Source organism: Battus philenor, unplaced genomic scaffold (assembly GCF_028537555.1).
Source record: "Battus philenor isolate CCGP_79_NKW_IND1 unplaced genomic scaffold, ilBatPhil1.0.hap1 SCAF_5, whole genome shotgun sequence".
Classification (NCBI taxonomy): Eukaryota; Metazoa; Arthropoda; class Insecta; order Lepidoptera; family Papilionidae; genus Battus; species Battus philenor.
In genome coordinates, this window is record NW_027181715.1 from 13,434,180 (window position 1) to 13,448,687 (window position 14,508).

The 14,508-nt window shown below is 32.9% G+C and overlaps 3 protein-coding genes across 4 annotated transcripts; 1 reads left to right on the forward strand and 2 right to left on the reverse strand.

Annotated features, from left to right (window-relative positions):
* Window positions 1–544: 544 nt before the first annotated feature.
* On the reverse strand, window positions 545–7,912 carry Exd2 (Exonuclease 3'-5' domain-containing 2). The gene is made up of 10 exons (XM_068772634.1): window positions 7,604–7,912; window positions 7,260–7,416; window positions 5,939–6,139; window positions 5,246–5,490; window positions 4,784–4,942; window positions 3,392–3,594; window positions 2,490–2,655; window positions 1,995–2,156; window positions 1,621–1,785; window positions 545–626 (listed from the first exon to the last, which is right to left on the reverse strand). The coding sequence occupies exons 1-10, from the start codon at window positions 7,792–7,794 to the stop codon at window positions 554–556; spliced, it is 1,722 nt and encodes a 573-aa protein (XP_068628735.1). The 5' UTR covers window positions 7,795–7,912; the 3' UTR covers window positions 545–553.
* A 322-nt stretch (window positions 7,913–8,234) lies between these two features.
* Window positions 8,235–10,965, forward strand: LOC137929415 (probable ATP-dependent RNA helicase DDX23). Its single transcript, XM_068772347.1, has one exon. It carries the CDS (start codon window positions 8,377–8,379, stop codon window positions 10,840–10,842), a length of 2,466 nt encoding a protein of 821 aa, XP_068628448.1. The 5' UTR covers window positions 8,235–8,376; the 3' UTR covers window positions 10,843–10,965.
* On the reverse strand, window positions 10,895–14,440 carry Mic26-27 (MICOS subunit 26/27). 2 transcript variants are annotated; one of them, XM_068772348.1, is made up of 7 exons: window positions 14,165–14,440; window positions 13,916–14,082; window positions 13,437–13,546; window positions 12,991–13,126; window positions 12,719–12,891; window positions 11,675–11,709; window positions 10,895–11,055 (listed from the first exon to the last, which is right to left on the reverse strand). In XM_068772348.1, exons 1-5 carry the CDS (start codon window positions 14,323–14,325, stop codon window positions 12,719–12,721), a joined length of 747 nt encoding a protein of 248 aa, XP_068628449.1. In that variant the 5' UTR covers window positions 14,326–14,440; the 3' UTR covers window positions 10,895–11,055; window positions 11,675–11,709. The 2 variants fall into 2 exon arrangements, with proteins under 2 accessions (XP_068628449.1, XP_068628450.1); XM_068772349.1 differs by lacking the exon at window positions 12,719–12,891.
* Between the last annotated feature and the right edge of the window lie 68 nt (window positions 14,441–14,508).

Sequence of the window (14,508 nt, forward strand, 5' to 3'; positions counted from 1 at the left end):
AATATAATGTCTGAGGACGGTGCGGAGCAACATTCCATCATGAGTTATTAATTATTAAGAGTTTAATTAATTCCTTATAGAAAATTTATTATAGAAATTCTGATGAAGGCCAAAGATGGTTGTTACTACGCTGGAGTCCCCTAACGACTCAAATGTTGATAATGATGATGAATGGCAAAGAGGGTACTCGTTCAAAATACTGCAATATTTGAAGTCGAAAGGCTTTGATCAGGGTTTGTTGTCGGTGATGACGTACGGAGTTGTGACGTGGTCGTTTATGTTGGGCGTTATTAGGAGGTCAAGTTCATCCAGAGAGCAATGGAGAGGGACATGCTTCGAACTTCGCTGCGAGATCACCCAGAAATGAGAAAATTCATAGAAGGGGATTCATCAAGGTTACGGACGTAGCTCGAAGAATTGCTTCGCCTGTAAAGGCTGTATGCGGGGCATAGATGAGTCGGTAGACACTGCACAGCTTTATTATCTTAATCAAAACAATAATTAAAGATAAAAAAAAGTTTATTAAAAAATTTAAAGTAAAAAAATATTTCTCTTATGTCTTTAAAATTCCTAATAATTTTGCATCTTCTTCAGACAAGCGACCTTCTTGCAATCGTACTCGTAATCTAAAACAATAAATTGCATTGATTATAGCAAAAAATACTAGAGAAATCATAGGCATTTAAAAATAAATATATATCAACACCTGCAATAAGTACCACTCTTTCTTTATCACTAAAATATTTTTCTTTATTAAGCCATCTGAAATACCCTTCCATCACTGGTAAAAGACTTTTGAAAAATGTTATAATTTAAAATTCTAATTTTGTATTACAACATTTATTAAATTTAACACTACATAAGTTATAAATAAATCTAGAATTAAACCGAAATATGTTACCAAGATTGAATGGTTCCATATATTTCTATGTACATACACAATTATAAATGTAATAGTGTTAATAATTAGCTTAAAAGCCTTAAGTGGTAAATAGTAAGTACTTTGTTTAACCAACAAAAATACCGAAAGTAATTTTTTTTTCGCACTGAAGCTGTCGTATGATTACTCTCATTAATAAATAAGCCGCTCGGAAGCCATTTAAGTCCTTTTTTTCATATTTTTTGATTTTTGGAAATATTGATGAAATAAATAATGATCTTCTTTGTTTTTAAAGGATTTACTCATTAGTTACTTTTTTCTAGGTTAGACAGCCCTTTTTAATAGATTCTGAATACATTGTATGATAATTTCAGAGACCATTATGAATAAGTCCATCTTTTATCAATATGTTTTTACATAAATTTCTAATCTTTTTTAGCTGCCAAAGGTCCTAAATTTTTTAAGATGCCGTCATTATTTCAATAAATACTTACGTTTTTATTTACACACCTGTACATATCTTGTTTTTTTGCAGAGTTTACACCTCACCTTTATACACTTTTTTAATTAGATTAATAAAGAAAGAATTTTCAAAACGAATGTAAAAATCATTAATTTTCTTGATTTTTGTATTCTAGATTTAATTGCATTGGCTTCTGAGTGGCTCATATATTAATCATAAATATAAATAAAAAGTTTTTATACTTATTGTTGTATAAAATATAACTGTACAAACAAACCTTTCTTCATTATGCTTGACAGACCAGAGCTCCGGCATGAACTTTGGTCTCATAGAAACTAAGAAATGTTCTCTCCACAGTTCCTCCAGTCGGAGAAGTCCTTCATTTTTCAAAAAGTATTCCACCACCTTATGCCCATGAGATTCATAGTCTATATTTTCAAATCTGGAAGGAAAATGACAATGTTTTTATAAAAAAAATGATCACTATAAATATTAATATAATATTTTTATAATGATTATTTATGGTCTACAAGTTCAGCATATATTCATTTGTTATTGTTTTATTCATAAGTTAAATTGATCTCTAGGGCAATGTTAGCTTGAGACATTTTCTACGTGACTCACGTATAAAAGTTGTCACAAATTACTCACACAACTTGCATCTCTGCAGCCTCCTGTAGGAGTTCCTCTGAAATATATTCATGTTCAGGGAAATGCTGGAGTACTACATTCTCCAGCTCTTGTCTTCTGCTGTCGGGTAAGACGTGTTTTTTGGACTGGTAAAGCAGTGCTCGGGCAGCTGATCTGATCTTCCTGTTAAGAAATATGTAATACACCTTTAGTGTGAGAAAAACTTGGTTCGATTAACAAATTGGGTTTAAAACGGAAGTACTATTTAAGAGGAAGATTAAAGTGATTATAAAAAACAGGTGACAATATATCAAGCAGAGACTGAACAAAGTGGACTGAGAAGTAAAATTACTCTCATAATTAATTAAAAGTATTGAATCTCTGACCTTTACCTACTTCGGAGTAGTGGATTTTTATTAAATTTTATTCCTTTAATATTTATTAGCCATTATTACTATTCCAGTAGCAGATGTCCTATGGCTGGCACGATGTTAAAGATCGAAAGAAAGAACCAACTTGCAGTCAGCGTCTTCCTTGTACTTGGTGTCGCCGTGAGCGCTCAATGGGGCTCCACACCGCGTTGCCAGCGAGTCCCTCACCACCTGGTCGTGCATGTTGCTGCGCTGGTGGCAGCCCACGCACAGCAATACCACGTCGTGAGAGGAGTGATCCTTCATTATTTCTAAAAAAAATCACATCTCTATACAATTTTATCGAAAATACTAGTAAAAGAGAAAAACTATTAGCGGTAGTATTTTTTCATCACTCAGACATCACTAGTATGATTTTGTTGGTTACCCACTGCACTCTTTTTCACTTGGTTACCTCTCCCGAAGATCAGCCCACTACAATTTCAGACAAACTATTCTTCGAGATACAGTGGTGACCTTGGCTCTTCTTCTGATTATTTTAAATAAAAATGATGCATTTGCTTTATTTTTTTAGATAATACAATAATATTTCATGAATATACTATACATATTTAATAATAACATGAATAAATAAGCAAAAGTGTCATAACACGCTCCACAATCACAATCATTATTTCAGCTGTTATGTCCAGTGATGGACATAGACGTCCCCTATAGATTTCCAATAGGACTTGTTGGAAGTAATGTACATCCAGTGTCTTTTGACGATCTTAACATGGCAGTCCATCCACCTTGTAGGCTATCCTTCGTTATGCTTGCCGGTCTGTGGTCTTAACCTCCCAAACCTTATGATCGCACCAGCCAAGCGCTAGATGGCCTGGCCATTACCATTTCAACTTGTCAAATACCCTATCTATGTTGGTTACTTTCTTTTGTCCATGAATCCTCTCAGTCCTGATTGGATCTTGTAGAGAGACCTCAAGCATAACCCTCTCTGTGGATAATTGTTATAGTTGATAATCAATACATATTTATTAAAACAATTACCTGGAAAATATTTCCGGTATTCTCTGGGCACAACATTTTTTCTGATATAGGAGTTGCTACTTCCGCAAACGACACATTTGTTCTCTTTAGTAAGTTGGTAGTACCGTCCCACGTCGCCCACGGAGCGCCCAGCTGGTTCGAATCTGAGGCGGACTGTTAGAGGGTTCTCCTTGATAATATCAGCGAGTTCCTTTTCTACATACCTGAAGAAACAAGTTATATTATTAGTAGGTATATTTAGTTACAGTGGACAGGCCAAATAACGCCCAGAACTGAGGCCGCTGAGATCTTACAGTTCTGAAGTTGCGACAAGTGCAGGTGTCCATTTAAAATTTGGAATTGAAACTTGGTTTCCCACTCTGGACCTCAGTGACAAGTTCACTTAAAAAGCTACAAAGAAGGTTATGCTTGGGTATTTCTTCACCAGATCGAGTCAGGAATGAGAATAACCATAGACAAACTAATATATCCAATATAGTCCAACAAATTGGGCTGGTTAAAGTGGCAATGGGCAGACCACCCAGCGAGCAGAACTGGTGAGACCTTAAGGTTCTGGAATGGAGACCAGAGACCAGCAAGCGCAACGAAGGAAAACCACCTACAAGGTGCACAGACAGCCTTGTTATGTCGACACGTAGTGCGCAGAACATGTGGCCACTGGGGCCTTAGTTCCAAGTAGAGGCCAAGTCCCGGCGAACGCAGCGCCCACCCAGAAGGTAGACTAACAACATTGTTAAAGTCGGCAAAAGACGCTCTAATCTGTCTTATTAGAAATCTACGGGACAAGCTTATATGCATCATTGGATCATAATGATCTCTTTTAATATAATTTAATGTTTGTTGACAATTAGTATCAACAATTTCATAGGGTCTGAAATCGTAACATCTGCAGTAATCAACTATGAGGACTGGCACAGTGTCATGCATGCATATAATGTTATGGCTATGGCCATAACATTATATATTAGTGGGACCGGCAAGTAATGTCACATTCCTTAGTTAGATTCAGACAACTTCATTTTAACAACCTTTCAATGCCGGAGTGGTAAAAATCAATTAGTTTTTCTGTAATATATTTCAACAGAAATGAGATTACTTTTCCGTCCCCCAAATATTTTACCTGATTAGAAGGCTGTTATTAGCGCAGGTTGCTTGGCAGACCCTCGAAATTGAACTTCGGTTTAGGTTATCCTCCAAAAGTGCCGAGTTCAATTTAACATAAACTAAACTAACATAAACATCGGGCACTACAGAGCCGTTACATTATATGCAATATTATAATATAGGAAACCATGCTCCATAGAGTGAGAGGGCCGAAATTTTTATCATAAATGTTACAAAAATACATTATTATATAAGGATGTGTAATAAAAAAAAAGAAAAGGTACATACCATTCTGCTTTTTTAGTGTCACAAGTGCAGAGTAACTCCCCATCCGGAGCCACTAAGAAGCAATTGTGATACAATGGCTTGCTACGTGTTGCATAAGGGTACCGTTTTGATATTATTTTTAAGTTGTCTTTCACTTGTTTCCCTTCCTTCTCTTTTTTCCTAAAACAATATGAATTAAAAATTTAAAACTGCAATTTATTTACACACATCACCTAAAATTACAATAAAAGGTTAGGTCTTGAAAATGTAAAGCATTATAAAAAAGAGATTTTGTGACCAACTTTTTGAAATATAAGTGATTGATAATAAATATAATTTGAAATTACAATTTGTACTTCAACTAAATTCTAAAATACCCTTAAAAATTCATATTTTTGTCATGAGTCCTTAAGTTTATATGATTGCTTAATATGAAAAGCACTTGTATTTCGAAAATTTTTAAAAATAAAACTTACTACATACATGGATTCATTTTTCGTCTTAGCAGTGTGCTTCGTTTTAAAACTGATATCAGCATACTTAAAACATATGTCATCGAGCTTGTGCCAAATGCTATTATTGTGGGTGCGCTGAAACCAATTCCAGAAGGATCCATCTTTCTCATTAATTAAGTTGACAAATATTTTTATAGCCACATGCGCATCTGCAGCTGCATAATTTATTTGTGTTTCTGTCAGTTCCTGTGCTTCCCAATTACTACAACGTACCTGCAACATCATAATATCAAAAAGTTAAAAAATTAGATAGAGATCAGATATTTAAATCTGATTTTTATTAAGAAATTATGGATAAGGCTTCAATGGGTTCAGCGCCATCCTGAAGAGATGACTAAGAAATGTAACATCATTAAGATACTTCAAAGCTGATTTTATATATTCAAGAATATTAAAGAAACATTTGGATATTGGAACAAAAAAAACTAAAAAAAAAATTGTAGATATAGTTATCCACCTCACTGTTGTCACCGTACAGCTGTCATCTGTTAAGCACACAATGTGGCCTACCTACAATCACTTCAACTTGCCAATCTCTTGATTCTTGATTGGATTTCATACAGAGATCCAGAGCCCAGCACTCTCCGTGGCTTGATAAGAGACCATGATTTGGTGCTGTAAGTCATCACAGCTGTGTATTTAATAAAATTTTTAAACATACCCGCCAACTCTTGTCCAATATTATGCGAAGTTCAGATTTAGCTAGGAAAGCTAATCCACCAGGTGTATGACCAAATAGTTCCACAATATGCCTTAAATCTAAAGTTGATTTTAATGCCACTGCATAGTCACTTAACAAATACTTGGCGTCATCAAATGGAGCTACACCAACTTTGTATATGTTTTCATCTTCTAGAAGTTCCTAAAAGCATATTAATGAAAAACTTTTAGTTTGTTGTTAAAAAAAAAGTATAAAATAAATTAGAAAAATCACAGGTCAAATCTTCAACACAGATTATCAGCAAAAATAAATGTTTGTCTAATTTATTACAAATTTAAATTTAGTTTAATTATAAATAAGTAAATATAACTATCACTGGTCGAATATTTTAAGACGCAGCCAAAATAACTAGAGATAACAACAATCAGTGGTGTACCAAGAACTTTTGCCGCCGGGGCGATCTCCAGTTTGCCGCCCCTTCTATTATAAGTCAATCAAATAGTGGTTTTTTATAAATTAATACACATAAATAAATTATTAAGTTATTTAATCAATATTAATTAATACACAGAGTAAATTTTTTTAGACATATGTGTATGCACTTGTAAACATATTTATATAATATCTACTCTTCTTTCTAGCTTTCATACTAGAAAAATCGTGTATAATGCTCTCAAAATTAAAATTATTTGTAATTTCTTGTTCTATTGGCAATATTGCAAGAGTTTTTGGTCTTAATTGACTCATTGTAGAACGAAGATAATTTTTTATCAACTTCAATTTTGAGAACCTTCTTTCGCAACTACCGACACTGATTGAAATTGTTAAAAAAATTCTTAACAAAATTACAATGTTGGGAACAGAATTTTAATTCATTATTCAAGAAAGAAAATAAATATGAAATGAATATGTTGCTTTTTACAACTATAAGTAAATTTAAAAAATGCTGCCCCAAGGTAAGTGCCGCCCGGTGCGGACCGCACCCACCGCCCCCCCCTAGGTACGCCACTGACAACAATGTGTAATTTTCCTTAAAAATTAGTGATTATGACTAATTTACAATGGTGAAATATTGCACCACTAAATTTAACTGTGAGCATTATGTAACTTACTATTTTAGAATATGTTTGCAAAAGCAGATGAAAACCTAACAATTATGTTACTTTAGTGTATTCTAAAACAATACCTAAAATTTTCTTTTTTGTCAACCTACCAAGAAAAGAATTTTTAACAAATTCTACACTTTAAACATTCTTTATTGTTTTAAGTTCAATAAAATAAATTCTATGAAAAGATATTAAATAACTGTAATTATATTAACCTTTAACGAATTGGGTATGGACTTTAAGTGATTTAGCCTGAACAGACCACAGTAACCATCAAAAGTGGACAGCTGCACCAAAGCAACCGGTTGTCTCCTACCCTGGGTAGTAACCCATTCACAATCAAACCCGACTGCTCTGTGCAATTTTATTCTCCTGGAATCAATTTAATTTAATATTTCAAATACGATATGTAACAATTTGTAAAACATTATTAAGTTCGTCTGTGTCAAGATAAAATATATTTTTGAAATAAACTTTACCAAAACATGTAATGTAATTTCCGCCTGTATTCTCAAAATCTATTACAGAAATCGAAAAAATTAATAAGAAAAAAAATTACCTTCGTAACTCATTTATAACCTCATCGCTTAGTTCTTCAGTCGTTACATTTTTAATTGTTAGATAGTTTAATGCATCTGCTGCGTTTCTGTGTTTTAATTTATATTTTAAAACTAAAAATGTAACACCAGCACAACCAATTGCAACAGCCGTAGACGTTACAACAGATTTTAACTTTGTATAGGATTCCATTTCCTAATAAATTATTACTTTATTTCAATAAAATACATTTAACACCAATTATTAAAAAGATATTTGAAATTTACTAATTATTTTTAAATCATAATAGTTTAAAATATGTGTACGTCATTTAAATTATTTATCAATCAGTAATATGCACACATTCTTAGTTAATGCCCACAACTAAATGTCAATGCTATCTAATAATAAAATCTAGAAATTTACTACAAATTTAAATTTATTACGTCTAAGTTCATTTTATAAATCTAAAATTTTACAAGTTTTTACGTTTCATAATATTTTATATTTTTTCACCATAATTTACATTAATAGTTTTCAGTTTTTCTTAGTCATCAGAACATTCGTTTGTAATTTTTTTCACAAAGACTTTTATTTATGGGTCGGAAAAATATTTGTTTTTATAAATCAGGAAAATCGATTAATATAGTTATTTTAACCTGAGAAAGAATGTCAGTCAAGAAAGCAAGTGTGTGTAATCTGTGTGATTATTCTGTTGTGATTTTATTGCAATAAGATTTGTATTTTCAATCCTAATGTAAATTTTAATCATAACTCATTGTTTTTCTGCATAACATGGCGCGCGATAGAAGTCCAGAGCGACGGCGATCACGTTCCAGGGAAAGACGTGATAGAGATCGGTACGATGATCGAGAGTCGCACCGGGATAAAATGAAACGCCGCGAACGGTCAAGAAGTCCACGAAAGGAACGAGATAGATCTCGCAGCCCCGCCAGGAAGGAAAGAGATCGTTCAAGAAGTCCGCGCAAAGAGCGCGAACGATCCAGGAGTCCATCACGAAAAGACCGTGGCCGGTCCAGAAGTCCAAGGAAACGTGATGCAAAAGAGAAAGATAAAAGATACGATGATAGGGACAGGACTAAAAACAAAAAAGATGACGATAGAAAGGATATTGAAGAAAAACAAGAGGCAATGGAAGAAGAACCTAAACCAATTAAAAAAGAACCTTTGTCTCTTGAAGAACTCCTTGCAAAGAAAAAAGCAGAAGAAGAAGCTAGAAGCAAACCTGTTTTCTTAACTAAAGAACAAAGAGCGGCCTTAGCATTAGAAAGGAGACGTGAACAAGTGGAAGCTATGAAGGCAAATGTTGAAAGGCCTACCATAACAACTATTGATCTTACAGGATCCTCTGTACCTTCTAAAAAGGATGAGGAGAAAAAACACAGGGAAGAAAGAGAGAAGGAACGAGAAAAAGAGAGAGAGCGTAAATATGAAGAAAGAAAGAATGCATCAGATCGACGAGATGATAAAAAAGATAAAAATGATGATTTGTCTAAAAATAAGGATAAAGAAAGAGAAGAGGAGGCTATTAAAGCTCGCTACTTAGGTATTGTTAAAAAGAAACGTAGAGTACGAAGATTAAATGATAGGAAATTTGTCTTTGACTGGGATGCATCAGAGGACACTTCTAATGATTATAATGTATTATATAAAGAACGCCATCAAGTACAATTTTTTGGTCGTGGACATATTGCAGGTATTGATATCAAAGCACAAAAGAAGGATCACAGTAAATTTTATGGAAACTTACTGGAGAAACGTAGAACTGAATTAGAAAAAGAACAGGAAAAGTTGCGACTCAAGAAAGTAAAAAAGAAAGAAGACAAACAGAAATGGGATGACAGACACTGGTCAGAAAAAGACCAAGATGAAATGACTGAGAGAGACTGGCGTATCTTTAGAGAGGATTATAATATTACAATTAAAGGTGGAAAAATACCTAATCCAATAAGGTCTTGGAAGGAAGCTGGCTTCCATCAAGATATAATGGAGATCATTAACAAAGTTGGGTATAAGAGTCCTACTCCTATTCAACGACAAGCTATCCCCATAGGCTTACAAAATAGAGATATCATAGGTGTGGCTGAAACAGGTTCAGGAAAAACCCTTGCATTTCTTATTCCTCTTCTTACATGGATACAATCTTTGCCTAAGAATGAGCGTATGGAAGATGCTGATCAAGGACCCTATGCAATTATTTTAGCCCCTACCCGTGAGTTAGCACAGCAGATTGAAGAAGAAACAAATAAATTTGGCATACCCTTAGGTATTACATCTGTGGTAGTGGTTGGTGGTCTGTCCAGAGAAGAGCAAGGTTTTAAACTCAGATTAGGCTGCGAAATTGTAATTGCCACTCCTGGTCGTCTCATTGATGTCTTAGAAAATAGATATTTAGTATTAAATCGTTGTACCTATGTTGTTCTTGATGAAGCTGACCGTATGATTGACATGGGTTTTGAACCAGATGTGCAAAAGATTCTGGAGTACATGCCTGTATCTAATATCAAACCTGATACTGATGCTGCAGAGGATGCTACTGTACTGTTAGCTAACTATAACACTAAAAAGAAATACAGACAAACTGTCATGTTTACAGCTACTATGCCTCCTGCTGTAGAGCGCTTGGCAAGGAGTTACCTACGAAGACCAGCAATAGTCTACATAGGTTCCGTTGGTAAACCAGTTGACAGAACTGAACAAGTTGTGTACATGATAGGGGAAAGTGAGAAACGTAGAAAGCTAACAGAGATACTACAACGTGGTGTGGAACCACCTATCATTATATTTGTGAACCAGAAAAAAGGTGCAGATGTACTTGCAAAAGGCCTCGAAAAACTTGGCTTCAATGCTTGTACTTTGCATGGTGGAAAAGGCCAAGAACAGCGTGACTTTGCTTTGGCTAGTCTTAAAAATGGTTCCAAAGACATATTGGTTGCTACTGATGTAGCTGGTCGTGGTATAGATATTAAAGATGTCAGTATAGTTATTAATTACGATATGGCAAAATCCATTGAGGACTATACACATCGTATTGGACGTACAGGCCGTGCTGGAAAAACTGGTAAAGCTATATCATTTGTCACTAAAGAGGACTCTGCTGTATTCTATGATCTTAAGCAAGTGTTGCTTAGTAGCTCAGTCTCTACCTGTCCTCCAGAACTTATGAATCATCCTGAAGCTCAACATAAACCAGGGACAGTTGTTACTAAAAAACGAAGAGAAGAAATGATTTTTGCATAAGCTTCCATTTTTAAAAAGTTTGTTAATTTTAAATGAAATAACAATATAATGATATAATGAACATTTTATTTCGACTTTGCTTTTAATTACACAGTAATAAATAATAAATGTATGTATGCTGAAGTTCATCTAGTTTCATTAAAAGTTCTTGATAAGAAATTTCTCTAGTAAAACTTCTTAGTCACAATGCTATTGTAGGTCTCCTTCACAAGGCTGTCAAGCATATAAAATAATATTGATACAACCATAACTAAATTCATATACTATAAAATTCGCCTGTCAGTCTTTCTTTTCATTCATATAACTATCCACTTATATGACTTAGTTAAGGTCGCCGGGATGTGAGCAGCGAAGAACTGGTCATCATGGCATTCTTGGGGTAGGCGGCTTTGCATTGCGAGTCTATCGGGTGGTAGATGGATGTATCACTTGTGTGTGTCATGAGAAATGTGTCAGAAGATCTCGATAAATAAATTTAATTGAACTCCTACAATATCCCCTTACTAATAAGAGCCCACAACACAATACTACATTTATAGTTGTAGATAATCTTTATAAATATCCTTAATCTTATAGCTAAAAAAATCATGCCTGAACTTTATTATTACTTAAAAATCCTCACAGGATTTCTCAACCAGTTTTTATTTAATAAACTTTTCAAATGATTTTTTTAATTAATATACTAAGGTGGCATTTTACACAAGAGAAACTATTTTAGGATTAATTTTTGTTTTATATTGAAATCACCTCTTTGGTTTTCTTTCTTTATTTGTATATTAGTTAGCGTATAAAAAAATACCAAAGATGTTTAATTTTGAGTAAAATTACTTACCCTATATTAATTTCCTAACTTGCTTCTATGACGACCTGTAAATAATAGTATTAAATTTGAAAAATTAATACATGTAAATATGAGTTCTTAGACAGTTTATTAATAAACATGCATGATTAAAAAATATAGAAGCAGTTCATAGTTAACAATCAAAAAAACAACCCATTGCTTTTTTCACATTCCAAACTAAAAACATACTTTTAATGTTATATCCAAAGATGCATAGCCATTAAGGGATTGGGATTTCATTATATTGCGGTTTGTATAATTACAGATAATACAATATAATATAAACAATTAAATGTTTTATTAAACAAAAAAGGTAAAATTGTTTAAAATTATATTAAAATAAATAAATATTATATTTAACTTTGATATACATTAATTATTAATAAATTAATTTATGAGGAAAAATTATTTCAACAATCAATGATTTTTTTATGTTGAAAAGAAGAGTTACAAATTTACACATGTATCTCAATACATTAAATAATGTTAGAACAGTGAAAATAAGTAAAATTAACAACATTTATTTTTATGATTGCAGTCGCAAGTATTGATATGTAAATGCAGAAAGAAAGCAGCAAACTAAACAAACACTGAGCATCCTGCGTAAATATCCCAAAAATAACATAAGGCTATTTATGTAATGCTCTATTAAGCCTTATGTGAATATGTAGTTAGAGCAGTGAGTTACAATAGACCTTCTATTAACAAAAACCAACATAAATATGCCAATAATTAGCATACAAGCATGACAGATTTTACCTTTTCAGCTTTTAAATGGTGGTCTTGTTATTTAAAACAATGTTTGCAAAAAAGATACATAAATGATAGGTAAGATATGATGCGGACATTGAAATGTTATAAAAAGCTTTTAGTGGTACATCTAATATGAGGTTTAAACCAGTAGTATCAGTGAGGCGTATTAAATGTAAATAACCAGACGATATTTAAAGGATAATTTAGTAAAAGGAATGAAGCAATACAATAAGCATCACAGGACATGCGAAAAGAGCCTTAAAGCTTTAATAACGTTGGTACCTATTGTTTACTCTCTGCTGGTTTTTTATCAGCTTCGTCTTTCGATGGGGGTGGCATTATAGCCTGCTTGGCAGACACGGCAAATGAAACCGTCAAATCAACAAACTCTGAGAAGTTCTTAGGTAATGATAATTCAGGGAATTTCACCTCAAGTTGTGGGTCGCCAGGTTTCACTGGTGATTGAAGTTTTTATTAAAATCATAACCATATGTCCAAGAATAATAGTTGAAAATTTATCATTTAATGATCTAATTTCATTAATCAATACTTACCACCATAGAGAAAGTTGTAAGCTATATTAATATATTGTTTAGCTAAAGCTCCATTAGTCTTAGCCAATTCTTTAGTCTCTTCTGGGAAGCAAATAGCTCCCATTGCTGTTGTGCCAATACTAGCATAGAATACCCTCTGTAAAATAAAACTTTAAGTCTTCAAAAACATTGATATTTAGTTTATTAATTCATCAAATTGATACAAAACAAACAAGAGTTGGAGCCCATGGACACCAATTGTTTATAGTGTAAACAATGGCCATGGATCAGTACAACAAATCAATGATTCAATCAATTTTAAAATCATTATTTTGTAAAACATATAAATTTTATAGCATTCATTTGACAAGATTGTATAAAAATGGGAGATAAATTATAATATTTAGGCAATAATGTTAGCATTCATAAAATTTAAGCCCAAAAATATTAATTATTAATAATCATACTCTAATTAAGCCTCCTCTGAGACCGAAAATGAATCCACTAAGACCTCCCATAGCCACAGCTCCATATCGAATTTCTTTATTGTCTTCCTCTCTTAGATATTTGACAATCCCTGCAATTAAAAACTTCACTAAACATAAATATTCAACCTTCTGTACAGAAAAGTTAAGTTTAGGATTAGAATTTTAATACCATAACATTAATTTAAGGAAAAATAAAATTATAGCTTTTCCAATATTTTTGCATACTTGTAATGTTTGTATATTTGAATTATTTAGCAACAGCTAATCCATGGCAACAATTTTCTAAATTAATTATTTTAAAAAAATAATTGCTTAAAGTAGTATCTTTTTAAAATAATCTCGAGGTTTATTGCTTTTTTAATAATTTTTTCACTAGCAAGAGTCATTATTTTAAGCATAAAATATGTTTTAGTTAGTGAAGATTGAATAAAAAGCATAGCATTTGCTAATAAACTCACAATCAGTTCTGTCACGAAATTCATGGTAATTATCTTGAACAGTATGCAGGAGGGATTCAGTATGTGCAATTCCTATTTCGGCCGTCTCTCGCACTGCGCGCACTGGTGGTAGTATCGCTGATCTTAAGTAGCTCTTTTTATCAGCATTAGCTTTTGACTGGATGTATCTAAAAAATATTATTCAATATCCATGCCCTATAACAAGATAAAAATTTAAAGAAAAATACAATTACTGGCAAAAATACGCACTCTCCGTATTCAGCATGAGGTGCTTCATAAATAGGTAGTTCAGAAGGTTTCATCGGTGGTGGTTTTACTGGTTCCCCAGGTTTCTCCCCAACAGGTGTCGCAGCGCTGACTGTTGGTATCAACGCTATCATCCCAGACCCTAGAGCCAATTTTCGGAACATTTTTAATGTAAAATATGTAGTACTTATTTAAAAACCAATTTTAAACCCACATAAATTGTTACACTAGAAATGTGAAATTTTCAATAATCAGCTGTTCAATTTGACATCTGTCTTATTAGTATTACGTAACATGAAAAATAATGTTTTTAAATACCTTGTACTTTTAAAGAACATTTTCTTAAA